The sequence below is a fragment of the Chrysochloris asiatica genome, unplaced genomic scaffold (assembly GCF_000296735.1).
Source record: "Chrysochloris asiatica unplaced genomic scaffold, ChrAsi1.0 scaffold00043, whole genome shotgun sequence".
Taxonomy (NCBI): Eukaryota; Metazoa; Chordata; class Mammalia; order Afrosoricida; family Chrysochloridae; genus Chrysochloris; species Chrysochloris asiatica.
Window position 1 is genome coordinate 3,130,898 of NW_006408561.1, and position 20,233 is coordinate 3,151,130.

At 41.4% G+C, this 20,233-nt stretch overlaps 1 protein-coding gene across 6 annotated transcripts in view; it reads left to right on the forward strand.

Annotated features, from left to right (window-relative positions):
- The window catches only part of SCHIP1 (schwannomin interacting protein 1), a 1,199,879-nt gene that overhangs the window by 1,166,233 nt on the left and 13,413 nt on the right, over nt 1–20,233 (forward strand). For all 6 annotated transcript variants that reach the window (XM_006861779.1, XM_006861780.1, XM_006861781.1 and 3 more), the window contains 3 exons: nt 15,808–15,925; nt 16,870–17,067; nt 17,946–18,069. In XM_006861779.1, the coding sequence (XP_006861841.1) occupies nt 15,808–15,925; nt 16,870–17,067; nt 17,946–18,069 (440 nt within the window). The remainder of the gene's footprint in view (nt 1–15,807; nt 15,926–16,869; nt 17,068–17,945; nt 18,070–20,233) is intronic.

The following is a 20,233-nucleotide window of genomic DNA, read 5'->3' on the forward strand; positions in this document are numbered from 1 at the left end:
ATAGCCACCCTTTGTAAGTCGGAACTCATACAACGTTTCTGAGGCTGTAAATCTTTATGGGAGCAGAAAACCTCATCTTTCTCCCAAGAAGCAGCTAGCTGGTTGATTCAAACAGCTGATGTTCCCATTAGCAGCCCAACTTCCAGAGCCCTTTTCTTTCAGGTTAGGATTTATATCTCCTCACAAAATAGAGGAGAATTATATCAGATCACAGAGAAAAAGAAGGACAACCACACAGCATTGAGGATCATGGCCTGACCAAGTTGAAACCTATTTTAAGGGGGATATAATTATCAATTCATACACACTATTGATTGTAAGACAAACTATTAGTTCATGTATCACTAAAATAGGAAGAAACTACTACTAAGTGTCACACCGTGTCTCCTTATCACTTAGAATTTTAGTTTAGTTATTGGAAGAACTATTTTAGACTTATTTGGATAGATTTATATCCTGTATCTCTTTTGTGAAGATTAAAAAAGGAAAAAAAAAAAACTGAAATATTTTAGTTAGAGTAGTCCTAAAACTTTTTCACATTCAGAATCCAACTCGCTCTTCAGCCACTTCTGCTTATAGCCCTGAAACCCGTATCCAGACACTGACTCTCCGTCCACTGCCATGTTTTCCCTCCAGCCATGTGAACGTTTTCAGGTGCCCAAGCATTTCTCATACACTTGAAACCCATACCCAGGCACTGACTCTCCATCCACTGCCATGTTTTCCCTCCAGCCATGTGAGCGTTCTCAAATGCCTGAGCATTTCTATCTTAACCTGCATTGCTCCAGAGGTGCTTCAGAAACCCACCAGCAGGGGTGGCAAGTACTAGTATAAACCCCATGTGAGCTGAGCAGAATAAATAGGTGGGGTGATTCTATAAGTACAAAGTAAAATCTATCTACGTCAATACCTGTAGCCTATATTGTACACCAGATCCAGGTAGGACCGTGGGATTGAGGTTAGGCCGGGAAGAGATGTCAGGAGAGGGGACATTGACAACAGTTGAATCAAAACCCTGTCCAGCTACAGAAATGTTCACGTATAACAAACCAGCCTTCTCGCTGCCCTCCAGAAGGCTCTCCCACCTCCACCAGCAACAAAAGCTCAGTCTGACTCATATGTGAGTCACTGTCCCTGCAAAGACACAAGCTGAGTCAAACACACAGCGTCCTCTTCGCTGTCACACTGTTCATCCTACTCACCTTTCCCCACAAGACACAATCACCAACTCTCTCATTTGCTTTTTTAATTCCTGCTAAATGCCCACACACTGCAACTCAAAGGAGTCCAAAAGAGAAAACATTTTAAATTGATTGAATTTCTTCCTCTAAAAAACATTTAGGTATATCACCGACCATTTTTTCTATTCATTTCTCTCCCCAATTTTGCTTACAAAGTTGAGATCATACTATACCTATGGTTTTATTTACAGCGTGGTTAGTATGTTTCTTTGTTTGACTTACCAGTATATCAGAAACATTTACCCATTTCATAGCTGTTCTTCTGTCTCATGTAGTTTTATTAGCTGCAAAATAGTGCATAGTATATTTCACTTTAACATGCTCTGTTGTTTCAAGTGCCTTGTTGTTATTGTTAAGTGCCATCGAGTCGGTTTCGACTCATAGCAACCCTGTATACGGTTTCTGAGGAGGTGCTGGTGAGTTTGAACTGCTGGCCTTGCAGTTCAAACCAACCTTCCAGCCCATTGCTTTATTCTACAGCACCGCACTGTTGTTGTTGTTGTTAAGTGCCTTCGAGTCGGTTCCGACCCATAGCGACCCTGTACAGGGTTTCCGAGGGTGTAAATCCTTACGGGAGTAGAAAGCTTCATCTTTCTCCCGCGGAGCAGCTGGTAGTTTCGAACTGCTGACCTTATGGTTCGCAGCCCGATTCGTAACCACTACGCTACCAGAGCTCCTTACAGCACCGCACTAGGACTCCATAATATGCTTGTTGTTGTTGTTAAGTGACATCAAGTTGGTTCCAACTCATAACGACCCTGTGTAGGGTTTCTGAGGAATAGCTTGTTGGGTTTGAACTGTCAACCTTCTGGTTCACGTCCATTACTGATCCTAGAGTGCCATACCAGAAGTCCATAATATGCTTGTTGTTAAGTGCCATCAAGTCAGTTCTGACTTAAAATGACCCTGTATAGGGTTTCCGAGGAGGTGCTGGTGAATTTGAACTGCTGGCCTTGCAGTTCAAATCAGCCTTGCAGTCCAGTGCATTAACACTCAGTGCCACACCAGGACTCCATAATAAGCTTGTTGTTGTTGTTGTTGTTAAGTGCCATCAAGTCGGTTCCAACCCATAACGATCCTGTATAGGATTTCTGAGGAGCAGCTGGTGAGCGTGAATCACTGACCTTGCAATTCAAACAGCTTTGCAGTCAGGCGCATTAACCCATAGCCCCACACCAGGAGTCCATAATATGCTTGGTCAAGCTCATATTGCTAGGCATTCAAGTTCTCAATTTTTTGTTTTTGTTGGTTTGTTTCGTTTTATCATCTCATTTTTTTCATTTTAGTGCTGGTGAGACTATACAGCAGACTTCCATTTGTTAATTGATTCTATCCTTCTGAAAGTGCCTTGACCTCTGAAGATTGAATCTCTTATAGTAAAATGCCAGCTTTGTGCCCCTGTGTACTTTAACCTCTTTAAGATCTCTGTGAGATCTACATTTTGCATGTTCTCAGGGTTAGAGGTTTGTTGTTGTTGTTAAGCACCATCAAGTCAGTTCTGACTTATAATGACCCTGTATAGGGTTTCAGAGGAGCAGCTGGTGAGCTTGAACCGTCAACCTTGCAGTTCAAATGGCTTTGCAGTCTGGCGCATTAACCCACAGCACCTTAGAGGTAATATATGTAAAATGCCTAGTATACAGTGGTAGTGGCGGTGTACCCTTGAGTTGGTTCTAACTCATAGCAAACTTATATAGGGTTTCCAAAGCTGTAAATTTTTACAGGAGCAGAAAGCTTCATCTTTCTTCCTCAGAGCAGCTAGTAGATTCGAACTGTTGACCTTGCTGTTAGCAGCCCAACTCATAACTCTTTGATAACTTTTGTTATTTCAGAAGACCAAATGCTTGGAAGCCATTTGGCTTTAAATTAAGATGAAAGTAGATAGAAATCAAGAGTAAACAAACACATTTGGCTCCTGGAAAAGAGGACTTTTTATTCCTAGTATCAGAAGAGGCCTTTTTCTGTCTTGAATTCATGCTTGAGAATATTTCTGGTAAAATGCATTTTCCGGCATTGGTGGTTATGTGCCGTGGAATTGGTTCCAACGCATAGTGACCCTGTAACAGGGTTTCCAAGGCTATAAATCTTTATGGGAGCAGAAAATCTCATCTTTCTCCTGCGGAAGAGTTGGTAGTTTCAAACTGCTGACCTTGCTGTTCCCAGCCCGATTTGTGACCACTACGCTACCAGAGCTCCTTAAGATCCTATAATTTCAAATTGAATTATATGTAAGTGGTTATTAGTAAAGGAAATGGACATTGATGTGGAATTAGAACCAACAGCTGTCTGAAGAATGCAAGTATGTATGGCTCTCTCGAGAATTGGGGTAGAGTACAGGATTTGAAGCTTCACCAAAGAAAAACTAGTGAATGGCAGCTTCCTTTTCTATTAGTGTCTTAGGCCATGAGAAAATTCTCTGACTGTGTGGTGTTGGATCCTACCAGTCATTGTGGGGACATATACAGATGGAAGGATCCAGAATTCATCTTAGAAAAGGAAGCAAGAGTATGTATAAGTCAAAGCTTATTATTGGTTACCAGGGGCAGGAGGGAAAAGGCGAATCATTCCTTGGGGAACTCTGAACTTCTATTAAGGGTGATGGAAATTTCTGGAAATGGATAGTGGTGATGGTTGCATGGCATGTTACTGAATTGTACATGTAAACAATGTTGAAATGGCAGATGTTATATATGTACTTACCATAATAAAGAAAAGAAAGAGAGAGAGTGAACAGAAGGGAAGGAGGGAGAGAGAGGAAGCAGAAAAATAGTATGTGCAGGATTGGGAGAGAAGAAATCCAGTGAAGGCCATTCACACCCTGCCACCTTTGGAGCTGCCTTCCTCGCCTTCTGCTGGAAAAGGCAAACACCTGAGCTCTGTAAGATATGGGTTCAGGAAAGGACAACATGATGCCCCCATGTATTCTTTTTTTGGTGCACAGTTTGAAACCACCCTCAAGTTCTCTGGCCAGATAACTGGTGGAGGGCTGACTTGCCTATATCTCTCTTGCATGAGCCCCACCCTCAACCCCAATTCATCAAGACTTCCTTTCTTCTGCAGTTCCTTGCTCATTCACTCTTTCGGTTAACACCTTACTTTAATAATGTCTAATTAGTAAAGGTGTTTTGTTTTGTTCTCATATATTAGTAAACGCAATGCACTGTCATCGAGTTGATTCTGACTCATAGCGATCAGGTATAGGATTTTCAAGGCTGTAAATCTTTCCCTTGTGGAGCAGCTGGTGGGTTTGAATTACTGACCTTGCAGTTAGCTGTCCAGTGTTTATCCTACAGCATCACCAGAGCTGCTTTATGAGTTGTTGTTAAGTGCGTCGAATCGGTTCCGACTCATAGTAACCCTGTATAGGGTTTCCAAAGAGTGGCTGGTGAATTTGAACCATGGACCTTGCAGTTCAAACTGACCTTGTAGTCCAGTGCTTATCTCACAGCGCCACACCAGGACTTCATAAAATGAGTTGTTATTGTTGTTGTTGTTAAATGCCATTGTGACAGTTCTGTCCCATAACAACCCTGCACAGGGTTTCTGAGGAGTGGCTGGTGAGCTTGAATTGCCAATCTTGCAATTCAAACCGACTTTTTAGTCCAGCACATTAACCCACTGTGACACACCAGGACTCCATAAGTTGAGTTGTTGTTAAGTGCCATCAAGTCAGTTCCGACACACAGCAACCCTGTATAGGGTTTCCAAGGAGCGACTGGTGAGCTTGAACTGCCAACAATGCAGTTCAAACCAACCTTGCAGTCCAGCGCATTAACCCACAGTGCCACCCCAGGACTCCTATAAGATGAGTTGTTGTTTGTTGTTGTTAAGTGTTGCTGAGTTGGTTGCAACCCATAGCAACCCTGTATAAGGTCTTCGAGGAACAGTTGGTGAGCTTGAGCCACCGACCTTGCAGTTCAAACCAACTTTGCAGTCTAGTGCATTAACCCACAGCACCACACAAGGACTCCATAAGATGAGGAGTGTCTTCTAAATGTGTCTTTGAGTTACTTCCTGTTGTCCATATAGTACAACTTAAATTTGTACATTTGTAATCAACTCCAAGGGCTAGTTACCTGTTAGAAGACCTGGTTTCTATTCCTGATTCGACTACTAACTACTCACCCACTTATCATGCACTGCATCATGAAATATAAAATGCCTTCAGGAGGCCAGCAGGAAATATTAATGGTTAAAGCTTTCCAGATCAAAGCCAACAGAGAGTACAGGCAGCGTTCAGATTACGAACTCCGACTTATAGACAACAACTACTGGCCCTTTAATGGTATGTATTTGCCTCACTTTGAATTGATTGAACCTACCCCTACTCATCCGTTCTAGCAACAAATTCTTCCTTGCAAACACTTTACTTGCTGATGTGCAGCTTTTAAATCATCAAAAAGGCTTCAAGTCTCTTCTTACCTTAAAGTAAGGCTAAATAAGAACTGTATGCACGTATTCCAACTGATGTGCAAATTAGACTTAAAGACACGTAGAAACAGATCCTGTCAGTTACCAAGTACTGCCTGTAATTGGGACTATAACACACTAGAAGAGTGTGTGTCTAGATGCTCCTGTCAAAGGGAGCAGCAGCTTTAACCTTCTGAGACTGTAAATACAACTGATCGTGCCTGATCATCTAATTTTAAAAGAAAGAAAGAAGAGGTAATTATCCTATTTTTGATGTTTGCATTATCAGATTTTTAAAATGATGCAACCAGATAAAACAAGTCTTGTCATTTGAAGTTAGCCGCACACTCCAGTTTGTAGCTTACATCTTAATGACTATAATTCTCTTTTTCCATCTCCAGAAAGGGAGATATACATCTAAGCACCCCGTTTCTCTGTTTACCTTATATAGTTATTGCAGTTCAGTGAATTACTTCGTATGACTTTTCTACCCATAATCTTTGTAACTCCCACCAAATGGGCTTTTTGTTTCCCTTGATGGGTTGAGGTTAAGAGAAGGTGGGATAAAATACTGAGAGGATTATACAATTCAGTTATGATTGATTGTTACCAGGGTTCATTATGATTGTAAAAGCTTGGAACTCTAACGTGTATAAAATGAGCCATCTCAGAAGTAGGAACCTAGAATCTTACTACCATCTAAAAGGAGAGCCAGGAGTGGTGTGTGCCCTTCCGACCCTGAGATCTCTGTGAGTTGGACCTCGGATCCACAGAGCTGTAATACCAGATGAGTACCAGAGCAGCAGCAGCAGCGGAATCAGAACCAAGAGCCAGAGTATGAGACAGAGTGGTAGAATTCCTGGCCCATGGAGCCCGTAAAGCTGAGTGTCTTGAGCAGGAGTTTGTGAATTAGGGTGCTTCCGGGCCCTAAATTAGGAAGCGAGGTTTACTGACCCACAGAGTTAGAGCTGAGGGCCTACAATCTGAGGCTTATATTGGAGTGGAGTGTCCTTTGGGAATTTATCAGCAGCCCTAAAAAAGCTTTGTAACAATATCTAAGCAGGGTAGAAACATAGCCAAGGGGCAGAAGGCCAGAGAGAAGTTTGCCTGTCCTAACTGGAAGGCCTGCACCTTGACCATTTCTGACCCTGAGTTTTAACCTGACAACTTCTCTGTTAAACCTCATAACTGTGAGTATGGTGTGTGAGTTCTGTGTGGCCACTGCAATGACTTATTGAACCCAGCTGGGTCGAGAAGGCTGTGGGAGGGATGGTTAATGCCATTGTTTGCAGTTATAAATCATTTGTAGTATTTTTTGTGGTTTGATATGTGCTGGACCAAGTAATATTAGCAGCTGTTATATAAATATCACTCTTTTTAAAAAGCCAAATATTGTCCCCATGTACACATCCCTTGTCAAAAGCAAGTTAACATAATCCCACTAAAATAAAATAGATGCAGCATTGCATTTTCACAATGATGAACATTAAAAAGCAGAAACTTTGTGATTTCTTTTTTTCTTTTTAAGTCATAGGTATTTTCTGTACCCTCATTTTCTGTTAAATATGTCTATATGAAATAGTCAGGTGGAAGGAAAGAGGGGTACCAGGTGGGAAGGAAAGTTACCTTACAATGTATCAAGGAGTGACAGTATCTCATCTTAACTTACCTCAACACATCCTGTCACACCCACAGTACACCTAAAGCTTAAGCAAACCTCAGTCGTTCCCACATTCTCTCTTAACGGCAAAGTCTTAGAAAGATGAAATGTGTTTACAGCTACCTTTGGGTAGTTAGAATGCATATTTTATGCTCTGTCTGCTCTGAAATTCTTATGGAATAGAAAAAGATACAGTATAAAAATGTGGGTGATTATTCATTATGTATAAAGCCATTGAATAATGCATCAAAGAGCCATTAAAATAAATGGAAAAGATCTATTTTCATGGCTAGGCCACAGACTAGTTGGGATATTGCATAATGATCGACACCACAGGTCCAGTGCCTCTCAGACCTTGTGAGTTATGGAAAGATAATGAGTGGGTGTTAGGAAACTATAGGTGTATGGGATGTTTCCTTTTGCTCTGTTTCCTAAGGAAAACCAAATAATTGCCTTGAAATGAAAGCAAGTACAGGACATATATGCCTGTTATGAGTATAGCCAGACAACTTAAACATTGGGTACCTAAAATTAGGGGACGATAAAGGCACGAAGTGACTGGCTTACAAGTTTTCAAGGGGGAGTTTAGTTTAAGAGTGTGTGGGGTTATGGGAATACACGCTCTGATTGGTGAAGACCTGGTTGACCAGCAGTGTGGCTAGACCTGGGGACTCTTGGGCCCAGAGTTAGTGACATAGCCACAGAGGACTAGAGTAGAGAGTGAAGCATCCAGCTGATAAGAAGAGAGAGCATATGCACAAGAACATGCACACTTGCAGATAATACCTACTTGACCTGGCTTCAATGACTGGATGATGAGAGCTCAGCTAGAAGAAAGAAGAGGATAAAAAGAGTAATCTGATAGAATTTGATAAACTTGACCTACACCTATGGATGCAGTAGCTCAAAACAGGGAACAAATCTTTACAGTAAGGATCATTCCTACTCCCTTCATACACAGAGTAGACAGAGATGGGCAACTTGGATATTGGCGACCCAAAATGGAGGGACTACAAAGGCAAGAAGTGACTGACTTACAAGCTTTCAAGAGGGAGCTTAGATACAGAGGACATGGAGGAAGGTAGAATCTCCACTAAGTAGTATCCAATCTGTCTGGGTGGGGCTGATGAAAGGAGATGCTGATAGTCTCTTGTGATACAATAATGAATAATTATTATCAGGACTGATTGTGAGGGTTGGAAATGTAAAGGTAGACGCTTTGTAGCAAAAGGAGGGGAGTGATTGACTTTGCAGTCTAGGAGAGGAGGTCCCTGGGACCATCAAGGGAGAAGAGCAGAGAGCGGAACCCTACCCAGAGAAGCAGTGTCACCAGAAATTGAGGCAGAGACGATGACGTGGAGAGATGGAGCAGCTGCGGTCTCTAGACCCAGAGAGGGATAGGGGCTGTGCGCTGACGACCAGGGGGCAGGCTTGCAGGGTGTATGTACCCTTTGGTTGGTTGATGATGCATGGATGGGATTGTAACCATGGCAATGAAACGATATACGAGAGGATGAATGTAAAGCTAATGTTCTCCCATGTGAATTATCACATAATTCACAATAAAACATTTTTTAAAAAAAAGAGTGTCGGGTGGGGAAGAAAGAGTCCCCATTGAATGGTTTTCTCTTGTCTAAATAGGTCTGGTGAAAAGAGATGGGGATAAGATTCTTATGATTCAATAGTGAGTAATTGTTATCATGACTAATTGTGACTCTCACAATTGTAAAGGTAAAAGTTTTGTGACAAAAATGGGGGAGTAGTTAATCTTACAATCCAGAAACTGAGGAACCTTGGAACATCAAGCGGAATGAGGGACCTTATCCAGAGAAGCAACAACGGCAGAGATGGGGCCATGGAGAGAGGAAGCACCTGAGGACTCTAGATTCATGGAAAGAGAGGGACTGAGAGCTGGCAGCCAGGAGGCAGACTTGCAATATATGCCCTTTGGTGGTATAAATTATTATATATGCCTGAGTGTTTCAAAAAAAAAAAAAAAAAGCAAAAATTATTAGAGAAAAACACTGTTAACTGATGGTAGATGTTGTGAACTGCCGTCTAGTCGGTTCCGACCCATAGTGACCCTGTATGGGTTTTCCGAGGAACAGCTGGTGAGCTTGAATGGCCAATCTTGCAGTTCAAACGACTTTGCAGTCTGACATTGAGGGGATTATAATCATTGTAATGAAACAAAGTATATGATTTGTTGACTGTAAAACTGATGATCTGCCCTGTAAACTTTCACTCAATTCACAATAAAAATTTTGGAGATAAAAATAAAGTATAGCCAGACACCAAATCTTATCAGTTCCAACCTGGTTAAGTGTGATATGGGGGAAAGTTTAGTGGATTTAAAATCAGAAGTTCAGCCTGTATTTTCTTGCTCTGTGACTTTGTATCAGTTATCTGGGATGTTGGGAGCAGTGGTAGAATTCTTGCCTTCCATGCAGGAATAGGATGAGTACTGGATTCCAAGGTTGGTTTGAACCGCAAGGTCAGCGGTTCAAATCCACCAGCTGCTCTTCAGAAATCCTAGTCAGCGTCACTGTAAATTGGAACCAACTCAACGTCACTGAACAACAACATGAAACCCAGGTTGAATCTCCAGCCAGTGCTCCTTGTGCGCAGCCACCACCTAGTAGTTAGTAGGCACTGTCTATGATGCTGAACAGGTTTCAGTACAACTTCCAGAATAGGAAGAAAGGCTGATGATCTTTTACTTCTGGAAATCAGTCATTGAAAACTGTATGGATCACAACAGTCTGGAAATCAACCAACCATGGGGACAATATAGAACTGGGTAGCGTTTTGTTTCATTGTTCATAGGGTCACCATGGGTCGGACTCCACAGCAGCTTACAACATCTATTGCCTTAGTGATGATGTACAGCAAAAAAAAAACACCCACATCGGTGGTATGCAACAATTTATATCTATTTGTACTTAGGAACTTATAGGTCAGCTGGGCAGTTCTGCTGATCTCTGCTGAGCTCAGAGGAACTTACTCATGTGTTCTTTGTCAGCTATAGCAAGGTGCCTTTACTGCTCTTGGCTGGCCTCTTTGGTGTCTGGGGCTTCAGATGTGACAACTGCCAGTTATGTTCTGCCCTCTGGTGCCCTTTACACACCAGCAGGCTAGTCTGGACTTGTTCTCAGGGCATTGAAAGGTTCCTAAAGGAAGGGTGGTACAGAAGGCCTCTTAAGTAGCTGGGACTGGTCATTTCTTCTGCATGCTGTTGGCCAAAAGAAGTGCCAAGGCCAGTGCTAGGGTAGGGAAATAACTCCACCTCTTGAAAGAAGCAGTTCCAAAGTCACATTAAAAAGGCTGTAGATACAGGAAGAGGAAGAGTCAGGGCTGTTTCTATACTGAGTATGTGACAGGCCTGGGGCATGTCACTTGACATCTCTACCTGGCAGTTATCTTCCCTGTAACCTAAAGATGATATCACCTGCCCACATCTGGCGATAGGGCCCAAGGAAAAAATATAAGTGAACATACTTTTGGGCTGAAATTCAATGCAACAGTTCAAGTGAAGTGTGAACTAAGGCAGGGTGGTTGTTGTTAAGTGCTGTCGAGTCGATTCTGACTTATAGCAACCCTGTACAGGGTTTCCGAGGAGCAGCTGGTGGATTTGAACTGCCAGCCTTGTGGTTCGCAGTCCAGTGCTTATCCTACAGTGCCACTCCAGGAGTCCAAGGCAGGATACAGAGGGATAAAAACCAAAGAGCTCTTTCTACATGTCTGCTCCTAAATGCTGATATTCTAAACTGGTGCTGAGAAATTCCCATTTTTAAAATCTGAAAACTCAGGTTAGTTCTGGGATTCAGAGCCGGCCTCAAACCAGCTTAATTCCAGTCATCAGTGTCCAAGGCTATGGAAAAGACCAGGTCAGGGAGAACCCACTAAAAGACACTAACAACCAACAATGGCTACTGCCCCACCAGCAGCCCTTAAGGACCATGCGTTGTTCCTTTCAGTTACTAAACTAGTCTTGCCCCTGTATTTAAAAAAAAAAAAAAAATTCTTTATACCAGATAATATTACTACTGCTTGGCCAGATTTTTTAGATATCCTGTGAGCAGTTATGAGCATTTCATTGTTTCCATCTTCTCAATTCTGTGCATATTTTAATATCCTTTTTAACTCGTGATAGTTGAAAGTCAACACAAATGTTTTCTAAGTCACAGTTGTCCTCCCTGTAGATGCCATTGTCATGGAACAGACACTCCTAAAAGCCCCCAACACGCACACACACACACATATACACACACACTGTGTCCAGAAGACATACTTTACTTTCATCTCTTCATGTTTCCAGAGCGTTCTCTACACAGAGCACACTCATTGCAGACTCTTGGCGTCCCCATCAGTAGCTCCCAGCAGCAGTGAAGTTGTTTTGTTAATTGCCTTGTGGTGCATAAAGGAGAATAGATTTCTGCGATAATCAGGACACAGACCTTTCAGAAATAAAATTGACAGGCAAGGCTGACTTCAGGCAGCCTTTTTGCACACAATGCTCTACTAACTGCCACTGGAAATGGATACTTAGAAATTATATCTCAAATGAACATGCTGAGGATAGTGTTTTGTTTGCATTTCTGACTGTGCTTTAAAGACCCTGGCAAATTCAACCTGAATGTAACATTTATAGGGTTATATGCCTAAGTGTGGCCAGATGCTCTGTTGTGCGGGGACAGAGGCTCGTCCATCCAGGACAGAGCTGTCCGCTTGGGAGCTCCAGTTTCCAGAGTTGAGGATCGAGAACAGCCATGAGTCCCCAATGGTGAAAGGGGCACTGACTGCGGTTATCTGTTCTATGATCCTGTGGCACAGAGACCTTTAGCAGGGCTCCACACACCACCCACAATCAGGCCGCTGCTTAGAACCTAGTTGGGTTTCACCCAAAGCTGTCTCATCTTAAAACCCGCTTAAAGGCTAACAGCAAACAAATCCTTCTTGAAACCTGAACTCGTTATAAGATGCCTTTACTAAAATCCCTTCTGAACCATTAGCTGGTATGTCATATAATTTCCTTTTCCTGAGAGTAACATTCTTTGTGATTACCACTATAAGGAATTATAAGTCTCACCCTGTAAGAAGCTCAGCTCAGTTTCCTGTGGTGATAATATGGTACTAAGGCGATTTTCTGAATTTCTACCTGAGATGCTTTTTTTCTTTTCACCCCAACTACTAAATTCTTCCCTTTTTTCTCTCTGTTATTCTTGCATTTGAAATGTTGTATGTAATGACTGATTCAGATCTAGGTTGATCCTTTGTAGAAAGGTTCGTTTGAGGGCAGAACAACAGAATTTATTATCACATTTTCCTTCACAGTGAAGATATATATCATGTTGTTATTAAGTGCCGCCAAGTCTGTTCCAACCCATAGTGACCCTATATAGGGTTTCCAAGGAGTGGCGGGTGGGTTTGAACTGCCTTCTTTGTGGTTAGCAGTATGGTGCTTCTCATCCAGCATCAAACCTTACTTTGTTATTTGTATTGTGAGTTATTTTTACAATCTATGTATCCTGTGGCTAACTACTTCATATGGACCTGGTTAAGTTCCAAAGACCAGGTTGTTAGGTAAAAATTGACATCATGTCAAAACGGAGAATAACAACATCTTCACATAACTGCCGAATTATATTAACATATAACCGCTATATTTCATCATTACATCATTGCAAGATGACTGAGAACCATGGCCCAGCCAAGTTGACACGTAAACCTGAGTGCCTCAGCCAGTGTTGCTGTTTCCTCAAAACTTGCCACTTGTTGCTGCGCAGCACAGCTGGATGATGGTGGTGGTGATTGTGTGCCATGGAGTTGATTCTGACCCATAGCAAATAGGGTTTCCGGGAGTCCTGGTGTGGTGCTGCGGGTTAATGCACCTGACTACAAGGCCTGTTTGAAATGCAATATCTGCGATTCAAGCTCACCAGCCTTTCCTCGGAAACCCTATACAGGGATGCTATGGGTCAGAACTGATTCGAAGGCGTTTAACGATAACAACATAGGGTTTCCGAGGCTATAAATCAGAAACAGAAGCAGAAATCCTCATCTTTTTCTCACCAAGCCACTGGTAGATTCAAACTGATGACCTTGCGGTTAGCAGCCCAACTCGTAAACCCACAACACTGCTGGACAGAAGATTTTAAAAATTATTGTTGTAAACTAGAAATGTTGGATAGTCAATAGTGAAAAGTTATTGTTGTTAAGTGCTGTCAAATCAGTTTCAACTCATAGTGATCCTGAACAGGGCTTCTGAGAGTGGTGGGTGAGTCTGAGCCACTGACCTTGCAAGGTGCTTATCCTATAGTCCAGGGCCACACCAGGACTCCAAGTAAAAAATAATGTATTTTAAAAATAGAAAATTCTAGGTAATAAAGATCCAAATTAGGTTAGGCTCTAAAATGCATCTGTTTTTCATCCTGCCATATTCCAATCTATAGATCTGGACTTTTATTCTAATGGGACCGTTTGTTTTACTTTTAAGACCATCTACAGATATTAAAATTTTATGACTTAATTATATTATATATTTTAAATTTCTCCAGGAAAAAAAAAATCCAATGGAAGAAAGTTAAAAAAGTAACAAATTCTGGCTAGCAGTTAAGGATAGCTTGAATATGCTCTGTCAGAGAGTTGCTTGTACAGCAGGGAATTGCTGTTCAAGTAAGTGGCTTTAAAAGTCTCTTACGAAGTCACATCAACTCTAAAATTAGGTGTGCCTTTTACTAGGCTGTTAGGAACAGGAGACAGGAAGGTCAACAACATGTATGCCGCACCTGCCATGGGCCAAACGTTCATCTCTTTTAATCCATCCTACAGAATGTTGGGAGTTGGGTCTTATTCACCCCACTTTACAGATGAAGAAACTGGAATTCATAGAGGTTAAGTACCATATCTGTAAAACAAGGTGAGGCTTCAGAACCCAAGTCCAATTGACCTTCTACAACCTGAGCCTCACAGTAGAACCCCTACCTCTGAGCTCGGTTCTCCTTGGATTTCCTTAAACCAAACCAAACTCATTGTCCTCCAGAGGGGAATAATCTGGAATTTTTCATTATAAAATTTAACAATAGGTGGCAGCACATACCCATAACAATTCTGAATGATGTCAGTTAAATAAATAGATTTTCTTTTCCTGGGTTCTGTATTGTTTTTGATCAAAGAAGCACGTGAAATAATAATAAGTCATCTGAGGAATTTTTACAAAGATTCCCTGTAGATGTCGAAACCCTGTACAGGGTCGCTATGGGTCGGAACCGACTCGATGGTACTTAACAACAGCAAACAATCTCAGACAAGTTGCTCTTTGCATTTCTCCCTATGGCAGTATTACTTCCACCCAGATTCAGAGACCTCTGCTCCAGACCTGGCTAGATCAGCCTCTTTATGATCCCTTGTTGCCCAGGAATCTCCTTTTGCCTTTTCTTCTTTTACGTTTACAAAGGACTGACTGGGGCTATGAGAGGCACTAAGGAAACTATTTAAAAAAAAAAACCTCTTTATTGGCAAGCAATGTTGATATATATGCAGCTTCAAAAGAAGGTTAGGACAAAAGTAACAAATCCACAGCTGGGTTACCTTTTATGACTGCATTTCTAGCATCATCACTCCTGGAGGCTCAGGGTTTGCCACAAACATAATGAGCTCCCAAGAGGTCACTATCTATAATCGCCTGTGTGTTAAAGATGGTGTCTGTATGAGTTTGGGGCTGCCTTAGGTTTCGCTCAGGTAAACCTGTTATAATGTCATAAATGTGCTTCCTATGTTTTCTGTTGGCAAATAGATGCCCTGAATAAAGATTTCATTCAGATGACCCTGTTCTATCAATTAGGGGGGATAAAAATAAAAGGAGTCTTTATTTTATAGAGCGCAGCAGCCCTGAGATGCTGGCTTAAGTGAGCTGCTTTGGATTGTCCCCCAGGACAGGACACTGGATGGTATCCAGGCAGGCTTATGTGGCCAAGGACCCCACTCATCTGCATCAACAGGAATGCAAACACAGTAACTCAGCACATTCTCATTGTGCGCTAATTATACATCTGGTATTATGCTGGGTGGTTTAATATACGGCCTTAAATTACTTTTCACTTAGCATTAACCTTAAAATAGAATGTTGTTGTTGTGTGCTATTGAGTCAATTCCAACCCAAAGTGACCCTATAGGACACAGTAGAGCTGCCCCATGGGTTGCCAAAGCTGTCAATCTTTACAGACGCAGACTGCCACATCTTCCTGCCCTGGAGCCGCTGGTAGGTACTATAGAAATTTCTGTCATAATGCTTAAACACTGCATCACCAGGGTTCCTTGATAGGGTATAAGGAGCGTCCATGAAAGTTGTCAGTTTTACATTAGGAACAATATGAGTCCCTCACTCCCCTCGGCCAAGACTACAGTTACTTTTTATTGGCAGAATCGGTCAGTTCTATGTGCTGCAAGCAAATAAGAGATAGCTAAGTGCAATGAGTGTTGTTTGTTTCTGCCCAGACTACAGAGTGGGATGAACCTGCAAATATGCTTCGTCAATGACAGCGGCAGTGACAAGGACAGTGATGCTGATGACAGTAAGACTGAAACAAGCTTGGACACCCCCTTGTCACCCATGGTAAGTCTAGTAAGTACCAGACTGAAACTTGGTACAGTTCTCTCCTGGTCACCTAGCTTTTTCTTCTGCTCATCAGGAACAAGCACTAAGAAACATCAATGCTTCTTAAGATTACATGCTTCTAAACTTTGGGGCAATGATTGAAATCTCAAACTTATAATACAATCAAGCTTATAGGATTTTGATGAGGATAGAAGATTTATTAAAGTTAACTATTTTCATAGTAAAACCTGATTTTTCATAGAAAAATTCAGATCTAGCCTAAGAAATTACCCTAGGGAAAATATGCTCAATAGCATTCCTTCCCCCATTAAGATAACAAATGTGAGTACAGACTAGCAGTTGGACACATATGAAAAGTTGGGGGACTGTGGGACACATAGAGGTTGCTCATCCAGGCTGGGAGGATTGTGTGTGGAAAGTACTCCTTTGACTAATATTATAGAAGTTGGCTTAACAAGCACGGTACTTTTTCCTGCAATTGTTTCCTCTCTGCAAGGCTCATATGGTGCCTTTTTTACAAGACTAAAAAACAGGAAGCCATACAGTGCAACATCCAGAACTTCACTGGACATCTAAAATCCTATCTACTCTATGTAATAACACATTCCTCTGGCTTTGGGTTCAGTATTTTTGAGTGTCTAGTCACTTCAGGAAAAATTCTTGAGGGCAAGAATCATCAAAGAAACATTTCAACTTTATCATAAGTATATTTTTCTCTGTAATCAATTATAGTACTTTTTCTACTTATACTAGAATCTATTACTGACACTGAAGAAAAAAAATATATTTTTTTATTAGTTGAGATTCATATGTATCAAATTAAGTTAATGGCGGTAATTGTGTGAACTCTCAAGCACTTTGTGAGAGGGTTCAGGGAACGCAATGTCAGATGGGTGATAACTGGCTGGGAAAGCTCAGGGCTACTCTTTTTCCCTTCACAGAGCAAACAGAGTTCTTCCTATTCCGATAGAGACACTACTGAAGAGGAATCTGAGTCCCTGGATGACATGGACTTCCTCACAAGGCAAAAGAAATTGCAAGCTGAAGCCAAAATGGCCCTCGCCATGGCCAAACCAATGGCCAAGATGCAAGTCGAAGTGGAAAAACAGAACAGGAAAAAGTCTCCCGTCGCTGATCTTGTAAGCAGTGAAGACTGAAAAGCAAGAGAGGTTTTGGTGGCTACCGGTGGTTGAGACTGTCCCAGTCCTTTCCCAGAATTATGCAAACTTGGGTTTCTCCAAGGCAGTTTTCAAAAAGACACTATCATTGAGAAATAATTAAGTTTGTTTCTTTTTCTTTCCTTGCATAGCTCTGAAAGATACAAGAGCAGCCCATTTCATAAAACTAAACTTTGTTCTTGATTCATTTCTGCTGTGTTTCTCAAAGGGGGATATTGACTGTTATTGGAATGTTTGAATTCCTTTAAAGCAATCTCAGGTTCAGAACCTGTGGATTGTGACAAGCTCACTGTTGCCAGACCTTGTTTCCCGCCTTTCAATGAGGCAAGAGAGAGTAGTAGTTCAGAGTTCTGGACTCTAGAATTTTTTAATTCTAGCTCTACAGTTGACCTGATATGGCTCCCTAGGTAAGTTACTGAAGTCTTGGTTTTCTCATCTATAAAATGCAGATGATAGCACCTGTGTCAGAGCATAATTGTGAGGATTCATTGAGAGAAAGTGTAAACAGCTTTTATCTTTTTGCATGATGCTTGTAGCACAGTGTAAATGAAATAAGAGTAGCTGATATTATTATCTATGCCAATGATATTATTGGAGCTCCCTAATAATTCACCTGTGACTATAATAATGAACTCTCAGATGTCACAGCCTATGTGATATATGCATGGAGTACTCCACATCGGGGAAGTCTCAGACTGGAAACTTTTTAAAGCATCGAACCTGCATTGAAGTGAGTGTGTGAGTGAGCAAGAGTGAATCTTTTTAAGAGAAAACTGGGTCTTACATTCAGGAGACGTATTCTGTTTCACACCTCCATTTCTCCTTGTTTATATCTTTAGCTGCCACACATGCCTCATATAAGTGAATGCTTGATGAAAAGAAGTTTAAAACCCACTGACCTGAGAGACATGACTATTGGGCAGCTACAAGTGATAGTCAATGATCTCCATTCTCAGATAGAAAGTAAGTGGAAGATGGGTACTGCTTTCTTGATTCCGTTCCTTTTGACTGTGCTCTGTGTTATCAGCGTCTCCTGTGTGCTCTGGAGGAAAGGAAGAGAATCCAGGCTCTGAGGTGTTTTTGTTTTTTTAACCATGAAACTTTCAGAATTTTTCAAGACTGAAAATGGTTTCCAGTACTTTCAGCTTATGTCCCCAGTTCCTAGCATAGTATCGGGCATAGTTGGCATTCAACATCAGTTTTCAGACTAAAATTCAGTATTTACAAGTCATTTATTATACAACTAACCTCTTAACTTCATTTGTATATAAATTCATTTTAAGTGTGTCATCAACTCAAATTTGGCTTAAGTCATGGAGCTTCAGATAAATGAAAATCTCAAGGTGACAAATTATGGGCCGTTTTTCCCCAGAATAAAGAAGGGCCATCAACAGAAGTGTCCAGAAGGGGTGCCAAGTGGTGCTTCATGGAGGCGGTTGGTTATGCAGGGAACAGGCAGTGTTTGATCAGAGAGAATATTCTGCATGGCTAAATCAGTTGCCATCAAGTCACCTCTGACTCATGATAATCCCATGTGTGTCAGACAGAACTGTGCTCCATAGGGTTTCCAGTGGCTTGATTTTTCAGTAGTAAATTACCAGGCCTTTCTTTTGAGGTACCTTTGGGGCTCAAACCTCCAGCCTTTCAGTAAGCCAAGCATATTAACCATTTGTGTTACCTATGGGCTCCTGACAATGTGGTTCCACCAGGTAAATTCACAATCCCTCCACCCTCTGGATAAAACCATATGTTGTTGCTAAGTACCATCGAGTTGATTCCAACTCCTAGTGAGTGACCGTGTATGGAGTGGCTGGTGTGTTTGAACTACTCACCTTGCAGTTCAAACTGAAATAAAAGCAACCCAAAAGACATGTTGCCCAAATGCATTCAAACAAACACACTGTTAAATAAATTTTAAAACAGCAGTCCTGATTTATTCAAGGAAATGTGAACACTGACTAGATCTTTGATTAAAGATTTAGGTATTTATTTAATTATGTCTTACATATCTGATTATTCCCCAAAATTTGACTTTCCACTATATTCAGATAATTATTTTTCCTAGAATAACCTGCACAGAGGCCTCCTTTCTTTGCTGTGGGAAGATTTAGGAGTATGATCATTTAGAGGGGAAAAAAGAAAAAAGCTGCTGTTTTTTAGAGATACAGACTGAATGATGTCTGGAATAATCCAACATAGTATTTACGAAGAAAGAGAACTAAATCGAGATTGACCATGACTTGACAATTGTCGAAGCTGAGTGGACTCACTGGGAACCCTTACACTGCCCTCTGCTTTATTTTATCAACAATCATTTCCTATATATTGCATCTCCACATTGGTGGGCAGTTTACTGAGTGATGGTGTAAAAGGAGCACACTTGAAAAACTAAATTGAATGCATTTGGTGCCAAGCTAATACATTCAGTGTTGTTTTAACATCAAGATGTTGTTGTTGTTGTTGTTGAGTCCATCGAGTCGATTCCGACCCATAGCAAGGAGCAGCTGGTGAGCTTGAACTGCCGACCTTGCAGTTCAAATGCTGTATTAACCCACAGCGCTACACCAGGACTTGGATAGTCTAACATTTTAATTCATGGAATCTTTAAAAAAAATTCTATAGCTACATTTTAATTTTGTTGTTGTTTTTGTTAAGTGCTGTCGAGTTGGTTCCGACTCACAGAGACACTGTATAGTATTTTGGAGGAGCAGCTGGTGTGCTTGAACTGGCAACTTTGCAGTTCAAACCGACTTGGCAGCCCAGCGCATTAATCCACAACGCCACACCAGAAACGCAATGGGTCAGTCCTATCCTGTCCTAAAGAGTCATTTTCAAAAATTTAAAAGACTTTCTGGTATTTTACCACGAAACATCTTCCTTAGACTTTTAAATATTAAAATGACCATCACGCCCTTTTCAGAAATAGATGAAAAGTTTCCCCCATTTAAAAAAAAAAAGTGAACAAAAGGCACATAAATAAATGGAAGGCCCACTTTCTAAAAGCACTTCTGAGGGGGGCCTATCTGCTCTGAGCAGGGAAACAAAAGAAAGGAAGGTGGTATGCAGATAGGCCCCCCTCAGTAAAAACAAAAGAAAGGAAGGTGGTATGCAGATAGGCCCCCCTCAG